The sequence below is a fragment of the Anopheles ziemanni genome, chromosome 3, assembly GCF_943734765.1.
Source record: "Anopheles ziemanni chromosome 3, idAnoZiCoDA_A2_x.2, whole genome shotgun sequence".
Lineage (NCBI taxonomy): Eukaryota > Metazoa > Arthropoda > Insecta > Diptera > Culicidae > Anopheles > Anopheles ziemanni.
Genome location: NC_080706.1, coordinates 4,989,996 through 5,005,768, shown reverse-complemented (window position 1 = coordinate 5,005,768; position 15,773 = coordinate 4,989,996). Strand labels below are relative to the sequence as shown.

The 15,773-nt window shown below is 44.4% G+C and overlaps 1 protein-coding gene across 1 annotated transcript in view; it reads right to left on the bottom strand.

Moving 5' to 3' along the window:
• The window catches only part of LOC131286004 (uncharacterized protein CG43867), a 103,735-nt gene that overhangs the window by 30,576 nt on the left and 57,386 nt on the right, over positions 1 to 15,773 (bottom strand). Inside the window, exon 3 of the mRNA XM_058314862.1 lies at positions 434 to 496. Within this exon, the coding sequence (XP_058170845.1) occupies positions 434 to 496 (63 nt within the window). The remainder of the gene's footprint in view (positions 1 to 433; positions 497 to 15,773) is intronic.

The window sequence follows — 15,773 nt, the reverse complement described above, 5'->3', positions numbered from 1 at the left end:
TTCCTTAACTTAGATGTATAAGGTTTGTCCTTTTCGACGAAGCGATCGATTGCTAGGTATGTTTACCCTATCTGAGAAGATGAACAAAATATCGTTATTCGGAATCAAATCCCTCCCTGTTACGTTTGTTTATTTTGGGCCGTGTTTACTTTTAACCACATTAAATGATTGAGTGCAAGTTGTATTGGGGTTCGAGGGAAGCCTGGGAGGAAGAAACGAAAAAGAATCTGTAGAACGAAAGGCAAATCCATCATAAACGAATAAATGTCAACGCTCCTGGATACCTATCGTGAAAAGTAAACCAAGTAAGAAACTGGCTTATCGAAGAAAGGCATAAGAGGGAAAAGAAATTCTTCGTTTTGAATAACACATTTTGCCCGAGGATGAGGAACATGGTCTGCCAAGATCAAACGGAAAAGAAAACACGACTTACCTTATCTTCAGCTTCATCGGCGCGTTCCTCCGCTTCGATGACTCGCTGCTCCAGTTCGGAGAGCTGAAAAGAAAGCAGAGTGGAGAATTTCAACTTATTTTTTAGTTAAATTAATTATGTCTATATTCTTTAATAAATTATGTATTTTTCAATACGTTTTTCTGGTAAAAAATTGTAAGATTTTTTAGGAGTTAATTCTTCGAAATTGCACAAACGGCGCTAGTTTCATTTCGAACTACGTTTGTGTCTCGACTAAATACGAGCAGTTGTTCTGTTTGACAACCAGGTGGCGCTGCTGTTGTTTCAAGTGATTACTCGTCTTCGAAGGAAAACGATAATTTTACGGAAAGAAAACTCGCTTCCCTGGGCTTTCGGCCACATTCCACGAGGGTCTCATTTACCCAAACATTTATTTGTAATTAAGTGATGGAGAAGTTTGTGAAGTGATTTACCACAATGGACCTAGGAGAGATTTGTCAACTCTCTCGATTCCGACTTTATTCTAGGATTGAAGTCATAATGAGCAGTGTTGCTGCCTTTTGCCTCCAAGCGAAATGGTCGGCCATTGCTTTCTACCACGCGATTTTCTTCTGCTGCTGCTGCCGTTGATGACTGCAATTAGTGCTAATTAAAATTTCGTTTCGTGATCAACTTTCTCTTCCATGGCGTTTGTGTTGTGTAGTGTTTTGGTGGCGCGCTCTGGCGCTGATGAAAACATTCCACCATTTCCAGCAGCAGTTCCAACAAATGGACTTCGCCCAATGCAACCGGAGGAAAACGCTGGAGAAGGGTGACATTTTTTGGAAGCTCCATCAACCACACGGAAAATGCAAGCAGCACACAATCGTTAATGGTGGCGTAGGATGAAGGCAACAGAAGGCAAAGCGGCAAGAAAATACAAACTAATGATCATGAGCTTGGATTGCAGCTTGGCAAAGCTAAACGACGACGTGGAGTTCCGAAGAATTCGTCTTAGCGTTTGTATTACCGAGGATATTCTTGGAACAATCGCAAACGGAAATGACTACATAGACGGCGTGGGATGTCATTAGGACGAATTCTGTGTGACTAAACGGACCTGCAGCAGGGAAACAAGGGAAATGATTTAATAAACAGCATGAGAGCGACAAAGGAAATTAAAATTTTGGAAACTTTAAAAGCAACAGTTTTCTTCAGATAATGAATTTTGATGTAAGAAATCTAACTCAAAACATCCATGTTGAAGTGGTTATTTCATAGGGTTATTTATGTCGAATATAAGAATTTCTGTATCGTAAGCAAGGCACTCATGTTCCTTCTTTTCCACGAGAACACCATTAAAGGCAGGCACGGAAAATGCAACAACTTTCAATTACAGATTCCCCTCCAACCTCGAGCCAATATTTGCCAACCGAGGCGAGCGGTGGAAACCCCTGATTGAAACCTTTTGCCTCATCCATTCGCCGAACGTCAATTTTCCGGTACTTTGGATTTTGCGGTCAACAGGTTGTTCGGGTTGCTCGGGAAAACCCGTCCCTTTGCTCCCGGTTTCGAAGGGATCGAAATGGCTAAACAAGCCTCCGGGCTCAGGAAAATTTGTTGTGAGCATCGGAATGAAATGTAATTATTCAGCCCCACTTACCCCGGCGACCTCCTCCCGCGCCGGTTCACCAACGTTCTTTCCGATCTCTTCCAAGTGGAGGGAATTTTTCTTCTTCGAAGTGGCGGCGAGATTTTGCTTTCCGCCAGTACAATCTAACGCGTTTAACGAGTATCGAAAAAGGTGAGCAGTTGTAGCAGTTCCGGCTTATCGAACGGGAAAATCGATCGTTTTTCGCACGTAGCGTACATTAAGGCGCGTGAGCCAATCCAGCGCGAGGAAAATGGGGAAAGCCTCGAAGGTGAAGATTTGCCAGGAATATTGTTAGCGTGCCTTTAACCATTCGGAGGAAAAAAGAAACGCCGTTCCGAAACCAAAGTCTAATTCAATTTAAAGAGGTATGTAAAGGAGCAAAGTTGAGGAGTCGTAAAATTTCCTGTTTAAAGGCGAAAAAAATCAAGAACTCGAAAGAATCATTAGACAATTAGTTAAATTATCTAAACCTTTGAAGTACGTTACGTTTTCCCACGATTCCAAGAATTAGTTCAATCAAAGAATCAAACAAGAATTCGGATATTATTATGTCCATTCAAATGAAAATAAACTTTTCCCAAAGTAACGTAGAGTTGAATAAATGATTGATTACTGAGAAGTAAAGATTTCCTGTGAAAAAGAAAACCGACACAACACAAATAGGAACGAAGTCCCTCTGGCGCAACTATGCTAAATGTAGTTACTTTCCTAACAAGGCTGGTTCCTAACAAGGCTGGCTCCTAACAAGGAAAAACAATGTGCGTGGGTTTTGCTACGGCTGTAAATGGGATTTGACGAATGCCAGACGAAGTGTAGGTTTTCCCGTACTTCCCTTTGTTGGCATATCATTAGGGGGAGCATTCCGCGGGCGATGCGATTTTCCTTCAACCATATTCTTCCTTCAGTTCGGTTTGGAAAGTAGGAAAGAAAAAGCCTACCACCATTGCGGGGGTGCTCTGGATGGAAATCTATTTTGATAAATGTTCCTGCCGAATTGTTTTGCGAAAGACATTCCACGCTCACATCCGCCGAAAGCAGCGTTTCGTGAAGAATCCTTCAAGAACACCTTAAAGGTTTCTACCAGAACCTTTTTCCGTTTCTTCCAGTAGAAAGTGGTTGGTTTTCGGAGGGCTCGAAGAACAGGAAAAAAGGATCGTAATGCGCTCTCCCAGCGTGGACCGGAAAATAGGCGAACGAATGGAGGATTTTTCATCATTTTTCCCCCCGCCGAAAGAAAAGATGACAAGATGATGGATGAACGACAATGGCAGGGAGAAAGGATGATTGTTGTTACACTGGGTAGGGCTTTTTCCTGGCGAAAAATCCTTTTTCCACACCGTTGTAAGTACCAAAAATACTGCCAAGTGGGGTGGATCCAATTTTCGTTGAGTAAACAGTTGCACTTTCACGCCCCAAAGCCCCAAACCAATGTTTTCCGTTGGGTTGTTTCCGTTGCCGTTTGTTTTTCTCTTGAGTTAAGGTAAAAATTAAGAAAAGCTGCAAAGAAGAGTTATGAACGTTACTGAATCCTTTCAGTTCGGAAACATGTCCACTTGTTAAGAATCCTTAAGTCTTTTTTATTCTATTTTTGCTTAAGGTTCTTTTCCACCTTTACGCTAATGAACTGGTACCGATTCAAAGAGGTGTAAAGCTGTACAACATTTTGATGATGATGGTGACAGATTTTCCCATAACTAACACATTGCAAATAATTTTACCTTCTGAGTGAAAACGAGTCCAGCTTTCTTGCTTTCCCTTTTTCCTTTCACCCGCCTAGATAACCAGGACTCGGTTGAATTCTAATTAAGTTGGCGGCCACTGGAAAAGTTTTCTCGTTCATCAAAACTTCAACAAGTGGCTTGGGAAATGGTAGCGAAAGGAAAGAGCACGGGAAGAAAAGAATAAAAAGGCACGCAGAGAGTGATACAAACACCGTCAAACAACCATCACCTTGGGAACATCGAGAGGCAAAGATAGACATTACGTCCAGCATCCATCCCTTCGGGCGGGATCACAAGGGTTCAACCATCCGAGGGCGACGGGGACGACGCAAGCCTGTCGGAGGCAAAGTTTACCCCCCTCTCCAACCCCCCATTCCCCCGGTCCGTTCCGGTCCAGGTTATTTTGAGGGGGATTTTTGTTCGCCCCGGGCCAAACGGTGTGACGAAGAAATCAAACACAACGAGCTACAATTTGATAAATTTAATTCACTTGGTGTCTGTTTGCGTTTTCCCAGGAAAAATAGGGAGGGTACGGCCCAGTGGCCTTTTGAAACAGGATAACGCACCTAAGAGGCCGCAACATTCGCACGCCGACACAAAAGAACTTTCCCCGTCCACTCGAGCCGAATTTTCATTCTTATGCCCTTCCCCTCGTGCGGTAGAAAAATGCAGGTGTCGGAAACGGAACGGTGGTGGTACGTCACGCCCTTTTGTATCGTAAGTTGATGCCGTCTGGCGAGGCTTTCGGGGGCTGTCGTCAAGGATTCATTCGCTCGCCACTTGAAGGAATACAATAAGCCTAACGAGGGGAAGACTTCGAAGCCGTTGGTGGGAGGGTAGGGAATGGGGAATGAAGTACCAGGCGTCTCCAATTTTCGGAGATTCTTCAGCGAAAAAGATGATCAAAGTAGAGAAGAAAAACCACCTACAGGGCGCTTTGAGAGGTTACCAAAAGCATGTTTCGAGGGGTGGCGGTCGGGAAAGCCGGCCTATTATTCGACTATTGATTGTCCGTTCGTTCGAATACGTTCCCGGTCGGTTCTTTGTCCTTCCGGTGACGTCTATCGGGGTGGTTTGATTTTTCGCAGATTTTTCGTGTTTGCTCGCCGGGGCAAGAGTGGGTGTGGGGGTGGGGGGAATAAGGTGGGAAAATCGAATTTTATCTACCATCAAATTTTATTGTTGTGCGGTAGATGAGCGGTTCCGTACGCAGGTTAGCGTGAAAAGACCCGTGACGAAACGTGAGAGAGGGCGCGCGCGAGAGCGAAAGGAAGGGGAAGAAAATGTGCCATCAGTTCGTCGCGAAGATTGTGCGTGGAAATGGATAGCGTTCGAGGGATTTCCCATTTGTTTGACCGATTCGCACTTGTTGATTTCCGGTGGCCTCCCGCAAGGAGGGAAAATAATCGTTAGAATATAATTTGGAACTATTAAATTACTTCCGGGATGAACGACATGGAGTTAAAAGAAGTTGTAACAAATTGAAATGATTAAATCCATGAAAAGAGTTATTTGTTATACGACCTTTTATTAAAAAAAAATACATTAAAATCAACTCCCAATTGAATGCACTGGAACGGTACCACCTTCCAAGACATTACCCTTTGCACGTAGAACACGTGTACCCCGTGTGACCTAATTTTCCGATCGAGCACGAGCTCCACCCAATGGCACACTGCGCGGTGTGCCCCGAAGCGTGATGATTTTCCACGAGCACAATTACGATTACCTTTTCGTCGAATGCACCCCTTGCTTGCTTGCACGAGGCGCCAACGTTGTAACGCTTCATGTAACGCCATTTATTTCGACACTCGTCGTGCGGTCGGTGTGACATGTTGACATTGGAAAAGTCCAGGAAAATCCCGGCACGTTCCACGACACAACCGGTGGTTCGCTTACCGAGTAGGGCAGGTGCCTTTGGGTTTCTGGAGTAAAACCAGGAACGAAACCAAAGGCGAGCATTTTCTTCGGGTCTTGTGGGACACACACACACCACGCGCGCCGGAGGAAATTGCAGCGAAAGGCAAACATGAACTCGCCCAAATGCACCAAAACTCCGGTGCTACGGTGCCATTGTGTGGCAACGCTACAATGCATTGCCCCCCTAATTAGTTTAGTTCTATGAATAAATTAGAGGCAATCGTTTCAAGGCAGAGTGTCAAAGGAATATTTTGAATAATTTCGGTTCGACGCGGAAAACTTCTGTTGAATACTTCCCTTTGCGAAGCACAATCTGTCTTCCTAAAAACATATCCAACTACAAGAATTCACCATACATGCACAACTTAAAAAGGGAGAGTCTTGCTGGAAACAACCCATTTTTCCAAATGGTTAACGGTGATGATTGTTAAAAACAATAATATAAATTCCGAATTTTCCAAGCGAATCGTACACGACCGTCCGCTATGTGCCACACTAAGGAAACGCGAATTATTCCTCCCATTGTTCAACGCCCAGTTGGGATGATGGTTGATGTGGTGGGGAGACTAGTATTTTCCTTTACCTTTTTTTTCTCCATCCCAGCAGGAAAACGAAACAGAACACAGCTCATGCATATTTTATCCAATAAAAACAAAGCGACGCTCATCGCTCGTCCTCGGCTGCAAGGGAGAGGTGGGTGGGTAAGGGCAGGGTGGGTTGTCTCCCAAGGACTGCATCAACATAGATCAAGCATCGTGTCGAGATGAAGGAAGTGAAGTGCAAGCGAATGAATGTTGACAGCGCAAACGACGCCAACGGCAGCGATGGAAAGCAATATTTTCCATTATATTTGTAGCGCGTGAAACTTTCCTCGCTATACACGGAAAACTGCACGCAGGGAAAACTTTTCTTCAAACCGCAAACAAGTGTGAAAGTTTTGCGATGAAAAGTTGGTGGTTTAGTTGCAGTTTCATACAGAATAAAATATGCATATCGCGGATAAATGAGTTAAATTAGTAAAAAATAATGGAAGGAAAAACGGAGGATTTTTACCTTTAGAATATAATCCATTTGAAATAATCCACGTAAGGTGCAAAACCTTGGTCAACATTTCATCCATCATCCTCCAAAATCCCTCATAATCCCTTGAGAACCCGTACCTAAAAAAGCATAAGAACACAATTTGTCAAAGTGGTGAAAATTAGTTTGCAAAGGATGAGTAAACAGTCCAAACAAAAAACTACCTACAAAAGCTCTTGGGAGAGAGACAACCCCGTACGTTCCTTCTGGTCCCTCGTCTGGACGTAAATTCATTATGGTTTCCCAAGGTGGATCCTCCTTTTTTCCTTTTGGTTTTCTCCCGGATCACAAAACAAAAACGATAAGGAAAACACATGTTCCACTTGACCATTGTTTTTTGTCGTTGCGTCTGCAATGAAACCCCGATATCCATCCATGTGGTGATGCCCTCTACTGATCTCACTACAGTCGACAACAATGACACAGAAACGGACCATTCCTTCCGTTTGGTGGAAAGTGTTCCATGATTTTCCTCCTTCCTGGCGAAAGGTTTTACCGAGTAACTCTGACCTGAGGTTTTCGGCAGAGGGGGAAGGAAAGAAGACTGCAAGAAATATGATCGCCCATGGATTACCCGCTCGCTTCTTCAAAGGCTAAACGTCGCTCCCTCACAATCCACACCGCTTTCCATCGGCACACAAACACGTGCCATTTTCCACGTTGCATCGTGAGCTGCCGTGTTCCTTTTTCTTTTTCCTCACTCGATGGGAGGGGATAGCATGAAAGATTGTTTTAGATTCGTTGGACAATACCTCGACGGTGGGAAGGGGGGGAAAAACACTGGACGGTGGCGCACTTTTCCCCCTAGAGAGCAAGACGTTCGTCTCTTCGAGGCACGCCATCCCTAGTGTGCGCATCTTTGAGTTACGGTGGAAAAAGAACTTCCTGTCTTCTGTTCCTGATGATCGCTGGCTGGGAAAAGCATGGCAGGGAAACACACACCCCGAGAGCCCTGAGCACGAAGTGCAACAATCACGAAGATGTAATTCATTTATTACCCGCTTCCCAACGGGGGAACGGAATTGAATCGGTCCCGTGACTCAGGGAAACTCCTCGAAGCGGAGGAAAAGAAAACCTATAGACATTGGAAGGGGAGAAAAAAAAATCCACTGCACCTCAGTTGTTCTGGAAGCGATGAAAAGCTTGCGTTGCCATGGTGAAAATCCCCCATCGCAGCTGATTCTAATAGCAACCATCGTTAGGTCGCTGATGTTCTACCATTTTCTTGAGCTCTTGGTTGGGAGAATTTCCTACTATTTTTTTTCCATCGTTTTCAAATTTCCCCGATGTTTTGCTCCGTCCCGTTGATAGGGAACCATTTTTCACCAGCGACGTGCATTTTACAACCCGGATCTGGAGTGGACTGGAAACTGGAAAAGCTCCTCCAATTCGTCGAGATTTTAAGTGTAGGAGATGTTTTCTTCTCTGCGAGATTTAAATACAATTTGTTTGGCCCAAAAGCCAAATGTTACGTTAGTACAAGCTCCTTCTTGTTTGGAAGCCATTGAAAAAGGGTTAAAATGAAAAATGTCTTTGCTTCCCCATTCGTGTTTCCCTTTTTTGAATCAGTTACAGTCAACCTGAACCAAAGTTTTCCCGGATCAATCGATGTGCTTGCGGTCGCTATGCGAAATAAAGCCTCCCATAAAACCCAAGCGATCCGAAAGGGAGGAAAAAGCTCGAAAGATTAATCGCAACCACTGACGACGCTAATGATAGACCGTAACGTGATGGATGCCTCATGTACTTGAAGAAGGAGCCAAAAAAGGTACACGATTGGGTACCAAAGATCACCCCTACCGATACTCACTCCCTTGTGAGCTGAATGAAATGGTTTAGTCATTTTTATACGATGTTACTTGGGTGGCTTTTCTAAGCAAACACTTTTTTTCTGAAAAGGGTAACAGAAGAATAAAAAAGGAACGCCATAAGAGAACTAGAAAAGAGTACGTGCAATCTCTAAAGGAACCATCAATCGCCAATCAATCGTAAGGATGGAAATATATTCCTACTTCCAGTTCAGTTCGATAAAGTGACGAAGTGGGGGTCATTATCCTTTGAGCTTATGTTGGGTGGATTTTTCAAAAAGTCCCATTTAATAAATTTCAAATGATGAAACCAACGGCGGCATGAAGCATATGCTGGAATCTTTTAGGATAGGGAAATAATAAATCGTCTTGATTGAACGACGAAAATACATGCTGTCCAATTTATTTCATACTTCCGCCTAGCTGAACAACATACTCCCGGAACAAAACGGATGATTGCTTTAATATTTCCCAAAATGCCTTTCAAAAGAACGCACGCAACCGTGATGGACGTTGAGTAAACCGGCAATAAAACCATTATTTTACCTATCCATAATTTTTTTTTCGTTTATGCGCACGCCCCGCGTTATAAAATAAATCGAAAAGGACAAAATTATCATCGCTCCCAGTTGACCCCACCGGGGGCTTGTCGTTTAATAACCCGAGGTAAAAAGGAAGCTACCTACATGCTTCATTCAAATCGCTTCTTCACTGCTCCATCGGGCAACAAACGGATGCAATTAATCGTTTTCCACGTGCCATTATCTACTTTTACTACCGCGATCGAGGCTAAAAGGTTTACGGCCCCGGGAACCGTCATCATCGTCCGGTGACATTAATTGAAAAAAGCGAGCGGGCGAAAATAAATTCACTACGTAATCCTGCCCTCCTCCCCGCCCTCAGCGAGACTTCCCCAAACGTTAAAGGGTGGACTTTATTTAAATCTCCCGCCCGTAATCCCGCATCGTAATAAAGTGGATTCACCGAAAAATCGCTACCGCAAACAAAAACACTTTTCCGGGTCTAGGAAACGTGGGATAATTTTTACAGAAGAATTATACTTCCGAAAACAGGATGAGATTCACCTGGACCTTGGAAAATGTATGCCACTCACGAGCACTCGGATCGTAATTTACTCCGGGACTGTTCGCTAACCAGGAAAACTATTCCCAAAGGATGAAGAGGACAAATATGCCTGGAAAAACTACCTCACAGGTATGATGGGAAAGAGAACTGGAAGCTTGTGTTTTTAAAGGTTTCTCTGCAAAAAAAAAAGGTTTTATTTGTATGTGAATATCCGTTTCCGGTTCGACGATGTCCTGAAATATCATTTTACAAATTGTTCATTCAACTATTTGGGGAAGCAAAGCGAACGCATGCGATATCGCGTTTTCATTAGAGGTCAGTCCTGGACTAGATCCATTAGATCCCTGGTCCACACACACACACACACACTGAAACCGAGAGACAGAAGGTTTGAGCTTCCCTTCTCTAATCGACCGTAACCGAAAGGAAAACAGGCAGGAAAGGCAACCAACCCTAGGGCTCATTTCAGTCGGGTTTGCGGACAATAAAGCGCTGAATTTATTAGCAAAGATTAAAAATGATTTCAGGATCGGCTACCGTTCGCCCTAGACCGGGACACTCTTTCCATATTCGCCTCCAACTAGCTTTTTCTTCACTTTTCAGGCGAATGCGAGTTTGTGACTTCATCAGCAGTCAGCTTTTTCTGCTACCCTTATGGACGAACCCGGCCGAGCACGATATGGCATGCAGTCGCTTCGATACCACTTCAAAATTCGCTTCAACCCCCCTCCCACTTCCCAAACCGACCAACGAGCGAAGGGTCAAGCAAGGGAGGCAAGGGAACCTGGAACGATGGTCTTTGTAAACATAATTGATTACATGAAGGTTTCAAAACGGCAAAATGCTAATTACTGCTGCAAAGCACAAGTTATGGAAGGATTATGAAAATCAACGACATTAAGGATGTGGAACTTGGCAGCAGGGGGAGGTCACACAGGGGTGGGTCGGGGTGGTGGGCGATTGGTGAATGAGAAAGTATGTTGCAACGCCAAGAGCAGCAGGTTTTTGAATGCTTTTGCAGCAAATTTGAACAACCCTGCGGTTGGCTGGTGAAAAGGGTTAGTTTTTTGCGTTGTATAAAGAAAGAAGCGATGTTTTTCGGCGTGAGTGGTAGGTATATGTGTTTGTTCGAAATGGCGTTAGGAAAAATGTAAAAGCTTTTAACAGATTTTTCAAACGAACGCTTTTCCTTCAGTGCATTCTGCTGGAGGAAGAACATTAAACATTGTATCAACTTTTAAACTAGATCCAACTGATCCGGATCCGACAAGAGTTAGATTCTCAGAATCAGAACTCAATCCCTGCTGTGCCAGATGACCAACGACAAATCCGGAATCAAATAACTTCTCAAGAGATCTTAATCTGGATTGTGAATTTTAATTTTAGGAGATACTAAGAGATCAGAATTTGTTTTTGGAATCCAGAACTCACGGGATGTGAATCTGTACTCTGGATCTGGATCCCATATGATCCGAATCCGGATTCTTAATCTAGAACTCAATAGATTTATATCCGTATTCTGGATCTAGATCCCATTGGATTTGGTTACCAAGTGAATCAACCAGGGATCAAGCTCCAGAAGCCTATCAGGACCCACTTCTCCAACACTACATATTCTGAATCAAACTAAGATATCTTGGTGGCATTTATTCCGAAACACTTACCACAATGGTTCCCCTTCCATCGATTGCTATCCGGCGTGGAACAAACCAGAATACATTTCCTTCCCATAATTAATCATTCCGCTAGCGCTAATTCGCAGATATATTATTTACTCGGAATTATTCTTCGCCAATCCGCCTCACGCTAAATCAGACCGAAACGAATCCATCGGACGCGTTCTAATTATAGACGGCCGCAGAAGCGAACTTTCGAACGAACGACCGAAGAGAGCTTTAACTTCCCCGAGCGAGCTCATTTGCATAATGCTACCGGACCGGATCGCATTACCGTGCGATTATCCTCCACGCGAAAACGCGGGGGCCGTGAAAACTATTCAAACTTTGACCCGACCTCTCCGGCTGGTATTAGTTTGCACAATTCGTTGTTGATTAATGGCTCCCACGCTTCCGGGGCCGGGACCGCTTTTTGCCGGGAGTCGTGCCTTCCTCGTGCTTTAAATTATGCACGCAAACTATGTGTCCTCCAGCGGAAGAATGCCCCCAGCACAGAAGGAGGCGTGGAGATGGATCCTTATCTGGCGACCGTGTTGTGACGCCCAAGGACCTTTGACCGGGCCTTCTCGGAAGGTGGGTCAGGATGGTCAGGACTTTTTCTCCCCCTCAGGAAGAGCAGAACGCTGTGTGGTGAATTGATTGGTAATCATTTCCTTCCCATTTCGTGTAGCGGATCTTTCGATCGGGAGTTTTCCACCCGCCAGGGTGGAAATCGAGTTCAAGGTGGCCGGACACACTGGAACTAAATCGATGGTCATTAATTTTCCCTCACGGTGGGCGACACCCAACCGATGGTTGGACGTCAAATTGAATTCATCTCGAGCGTGTTCGGGACGAACGGACGAGAGGGAATTTTCCGACAGTGAATTGCGTCGTTTGGAATTGAAACGGCAGCTAATCATTCAATTCGTGCGCAACTTCCGGGCGGGGAGAAATAAAGTAAACGAAGTAGCTACCGGTGCCCTAGCTGGTCGGCCCCTTTTTTTCTCTTTCCCGAGTGCCAGGACCAAGGTGGGACCGTCCTCCGGTGGCAGCGGCGTAATTCATCTTAATATATGACCGAAAGCAACGCGAAATTTGCGTGCCAATTGGACGTTACGGTACTTCGGCGTGTTTGGGATCGTGTTCCAGGGGCGGGAAGGCCCTATGGTATTATTTTTCATCTCTTGAACTGTTCAAACTTTATCATCCCTTAGGAGAGGGGGCAGTGGTCGAGTTGAATTAAATACGTTATAAACAAGTTCGCCTCTTGCTTAATGTTTCATTGTTCGTTGATGATCGGCAGCAAATAATAACCAAAAGTTTTCTTTCTTCGGTTTACCGGTTAATAATTACTGCTTGTGGATGAATGATTGATTAGAACGAAAGTAAATCAGCGAAATGAAATCAATAACGACACTGTTGTTTGACACGGAATTGCGATAACCATTAGAAAGTAAAAAAGGCAACCTTAAGTAAAAACGAGTGATGGTTTAAGGCCTAAAACCTGAGAGTAGATACGATAATTTGCTTTAAATCAGAAAGAAGATCAGAGCAGATGATAGTAGACAGTTTACAAATGTTTCAGATCAGACAAGATCGTGTACGACAAAGAGCAGATCAGCTAATAAGAAACTATTCTTCTAATTTTAATTCAATTCTTCCAAGTGGTGTTTGATTTTATTTTACTCTGCACTAGACTACATAACTAATATTTTTATTTGTGTACAATTTGAACGTTTCATGATACAATCCACCTCCAAAAGGTTCACCACGAAGAGTAAATCCAAACAAAACGAACGCCTTATCCTGTCAAAGTTTCTTTCTCGGAGTGCACTTCCGCACATCGTAAAAGTGAAGGTTTTTTTATGGATATATTTTATATTAAACAAGGCGCATAAGCAGCAACGAGCTTTTCGCGAGCACTTTTCTATCGTTTATGCGCTCTAAAAGTCGCTCGAAAGGAGGACAAAAAAAGTGGATGAATGTAAAAGAACGTGGAAAAAAAGAATGAAAGACAACATGAAAAACCATCTAGCGATAACGCAGCGCCCAACTGCGGTGGGTTGGAAAAACTTTGGCCAAATGTGCGCGCGTTACCATTCACTTTATCATATCTTTTGGTAAACTTTACAGTTTTATGTACTTTCTGTACTTGTTTTCGGGGTCGGAAAAAAAACCAACTTTGCACGAGAGTGGCCCGATACCGCTTGACGGTGCGAAAACTCATCGAGCCGTTTTTCTTTAGATCGTTTTTTCCTAAAGTTTGGGTGATTTCCGCGAGTGTCAATGCAGCGTGCAAAAAAGGACAGCTAAAAACATCGAAACTTGCATAAAAAGAAGAGAAAAACAGGCAGCATCTACTAAACGCACGCGACCGAAACGATTCAAAATACCGCTCACGTTTATTTGCATTGGATGGAAAAACAGCTACGATTTCCTTTTTGGTTGGAAGAAATTCACGTGTCTTTGGGAGAGTTTCTTTTAACCTCCAAGACAGTCTTTAATGATTTCTTGGACGGTTCAAGTTTGTCCCATTTCGAAACGCACACATATACACCCAATCTTGACACAGTTTTCCTCTTCGATTGGTTGTGTCGGGGTTTGTTTCTTTCTCTCTCTCTCTTGTTCCGTTTTATTTCCCCCTCCTTCTCCTCCTTCAGCCCGCAGAGTTTGGGGGAAAAAAGTTTGTCGTCAAAAAGTGCATTTTTATCTTTGGCCAACCATTTTTAGTGTGTTTCCGTTTAAAAGGAAAACTTTCGCGTTTTGGGGGTGGGTGGTTTTATATAGCTTTCTTGTTCCACTTTCCGCCGAGCGGGAGTGAGGGATAATGGAAACTTGTTTTCCACGATGGGCACGACACGATAATGCACCACCTCCGACTCCAGGGATAAGACGTATCTATCTGTTTCCCTCGCTCCACCCACCACGAGGGAGGAGGGAGAGGTGAAACCCATAAAGTGTCCTTCTCGGGCGCAAATGCAAATGTTTCAATTTCAACCAGCGTCGTCGGTTGGTGTCGGGAGCGCGTAATCGTAATGGGAATTTTATTGTTCATTTTCATTACTACAAACGACCGATGCTTAACGTAATCTTGCTTTACTGCAACTCGGTGTTATGGTGTGTGCGCTTTTCTCCCCCAAAGGAGCGCCACCCCGGAACGTCGTTTTGAAGGTTTAGGATTATCTCCACGAGCAAGAGAGAGGGAGTAAAATCCGGGAAGAAAGTTATGTATCACTATAAAGACGGTGCGCCAAGGGAACGGAAGAAAAGGGAAAACGGACAGTGCTCTTACAGGCGCGAGTTTGGTTTGATGAGTTTGTTGTGTACGGTGATAAAGGGGGAGTGGACCATAAATCGCCGCCACCGAGCGTACCGAGATAAAAGGGAAAACACTCCCAGATGCACGGGACATAAAAGTGAACCCCGGAAACGGCTAGTTTCCAAGGGGGTTTTTCCGGACGAACATCGGACAGGGGGGGTGTTTGTTTCACTTGATATTAATTCAAACGGTCAGCAGCCTTTTGTTTTTCCCGGAAAGGCACGCAGAGTAAAAGTTCAGGTGATGTTTGATTGTGCTTTGATCGTCACGTCTTTTATTGCTCCCGGATTGTCGTGCGCCGTTCTCTAATCCCCGTGAGAGCCGGTGGCGGTATCGGAAAAACAGGCCGCCGCCGCCACCACCACCGCCTTTCGACGTTTTACGACGACATTACGCCCGTCACAATCGGCATTGTGCTTTTCTTTCCGTTTTATTAACCCCCCCAAAGTCGCAAGTTCGGTCCCAAATAGTGCAAGGATTTCCCGAACGAAACGAGGCACCTCTTTCGCGCGGGAAGATTTATTTCCCTCGCCGATAAGCGATGGTTGCCGTGTGCCGTGTTGAATAGTGCTTTCTTTTATCGTCGACCGCCGAGATTCATCGCATTATGGTTTGCCGACTTGTATGGGGGGGGGAGGGGGGGGGGGGGATGGGTAACTAGCGAAGGGAACGTCGTCATCGAAGCCGGAAGGCTGGCGGAATGGCCTATTAAAGGGTGGGAAGCGGGAGTCAGATTCCGGCGCACTTCGCTGTTGTCACATTAAAGGCGTTTCCCACGAGGATGAAAAAGGATCTGGGCTGCCGAGTCGAGCTTTGTCGTTCAAGCTCTTAAGCGATGAGGAATGGGAGTATCTCTAGTTCGTTCGGTGAGATTTATCCGGGATTATCCATCGCTGTTTCGGAAAGATCGGCTCTCGGCTGAAGAAGTTCTCCCAAGCGCTAACAAGTAAATGATTTATGGAGACGCTTTACAAGCAGATGGAACAAAGCAAAACATGTAAAAAGGATCCTTCAAGCAAGCGAATTCGATTGTTTCTGTAATTGATTAGATTTTCCAACCAATGAAACAAAACATTAGACCTGAAGGTTTACCCATAAATTAAAAAAAAAAGGAGAAGAAAAGAAACCTTTCCCAA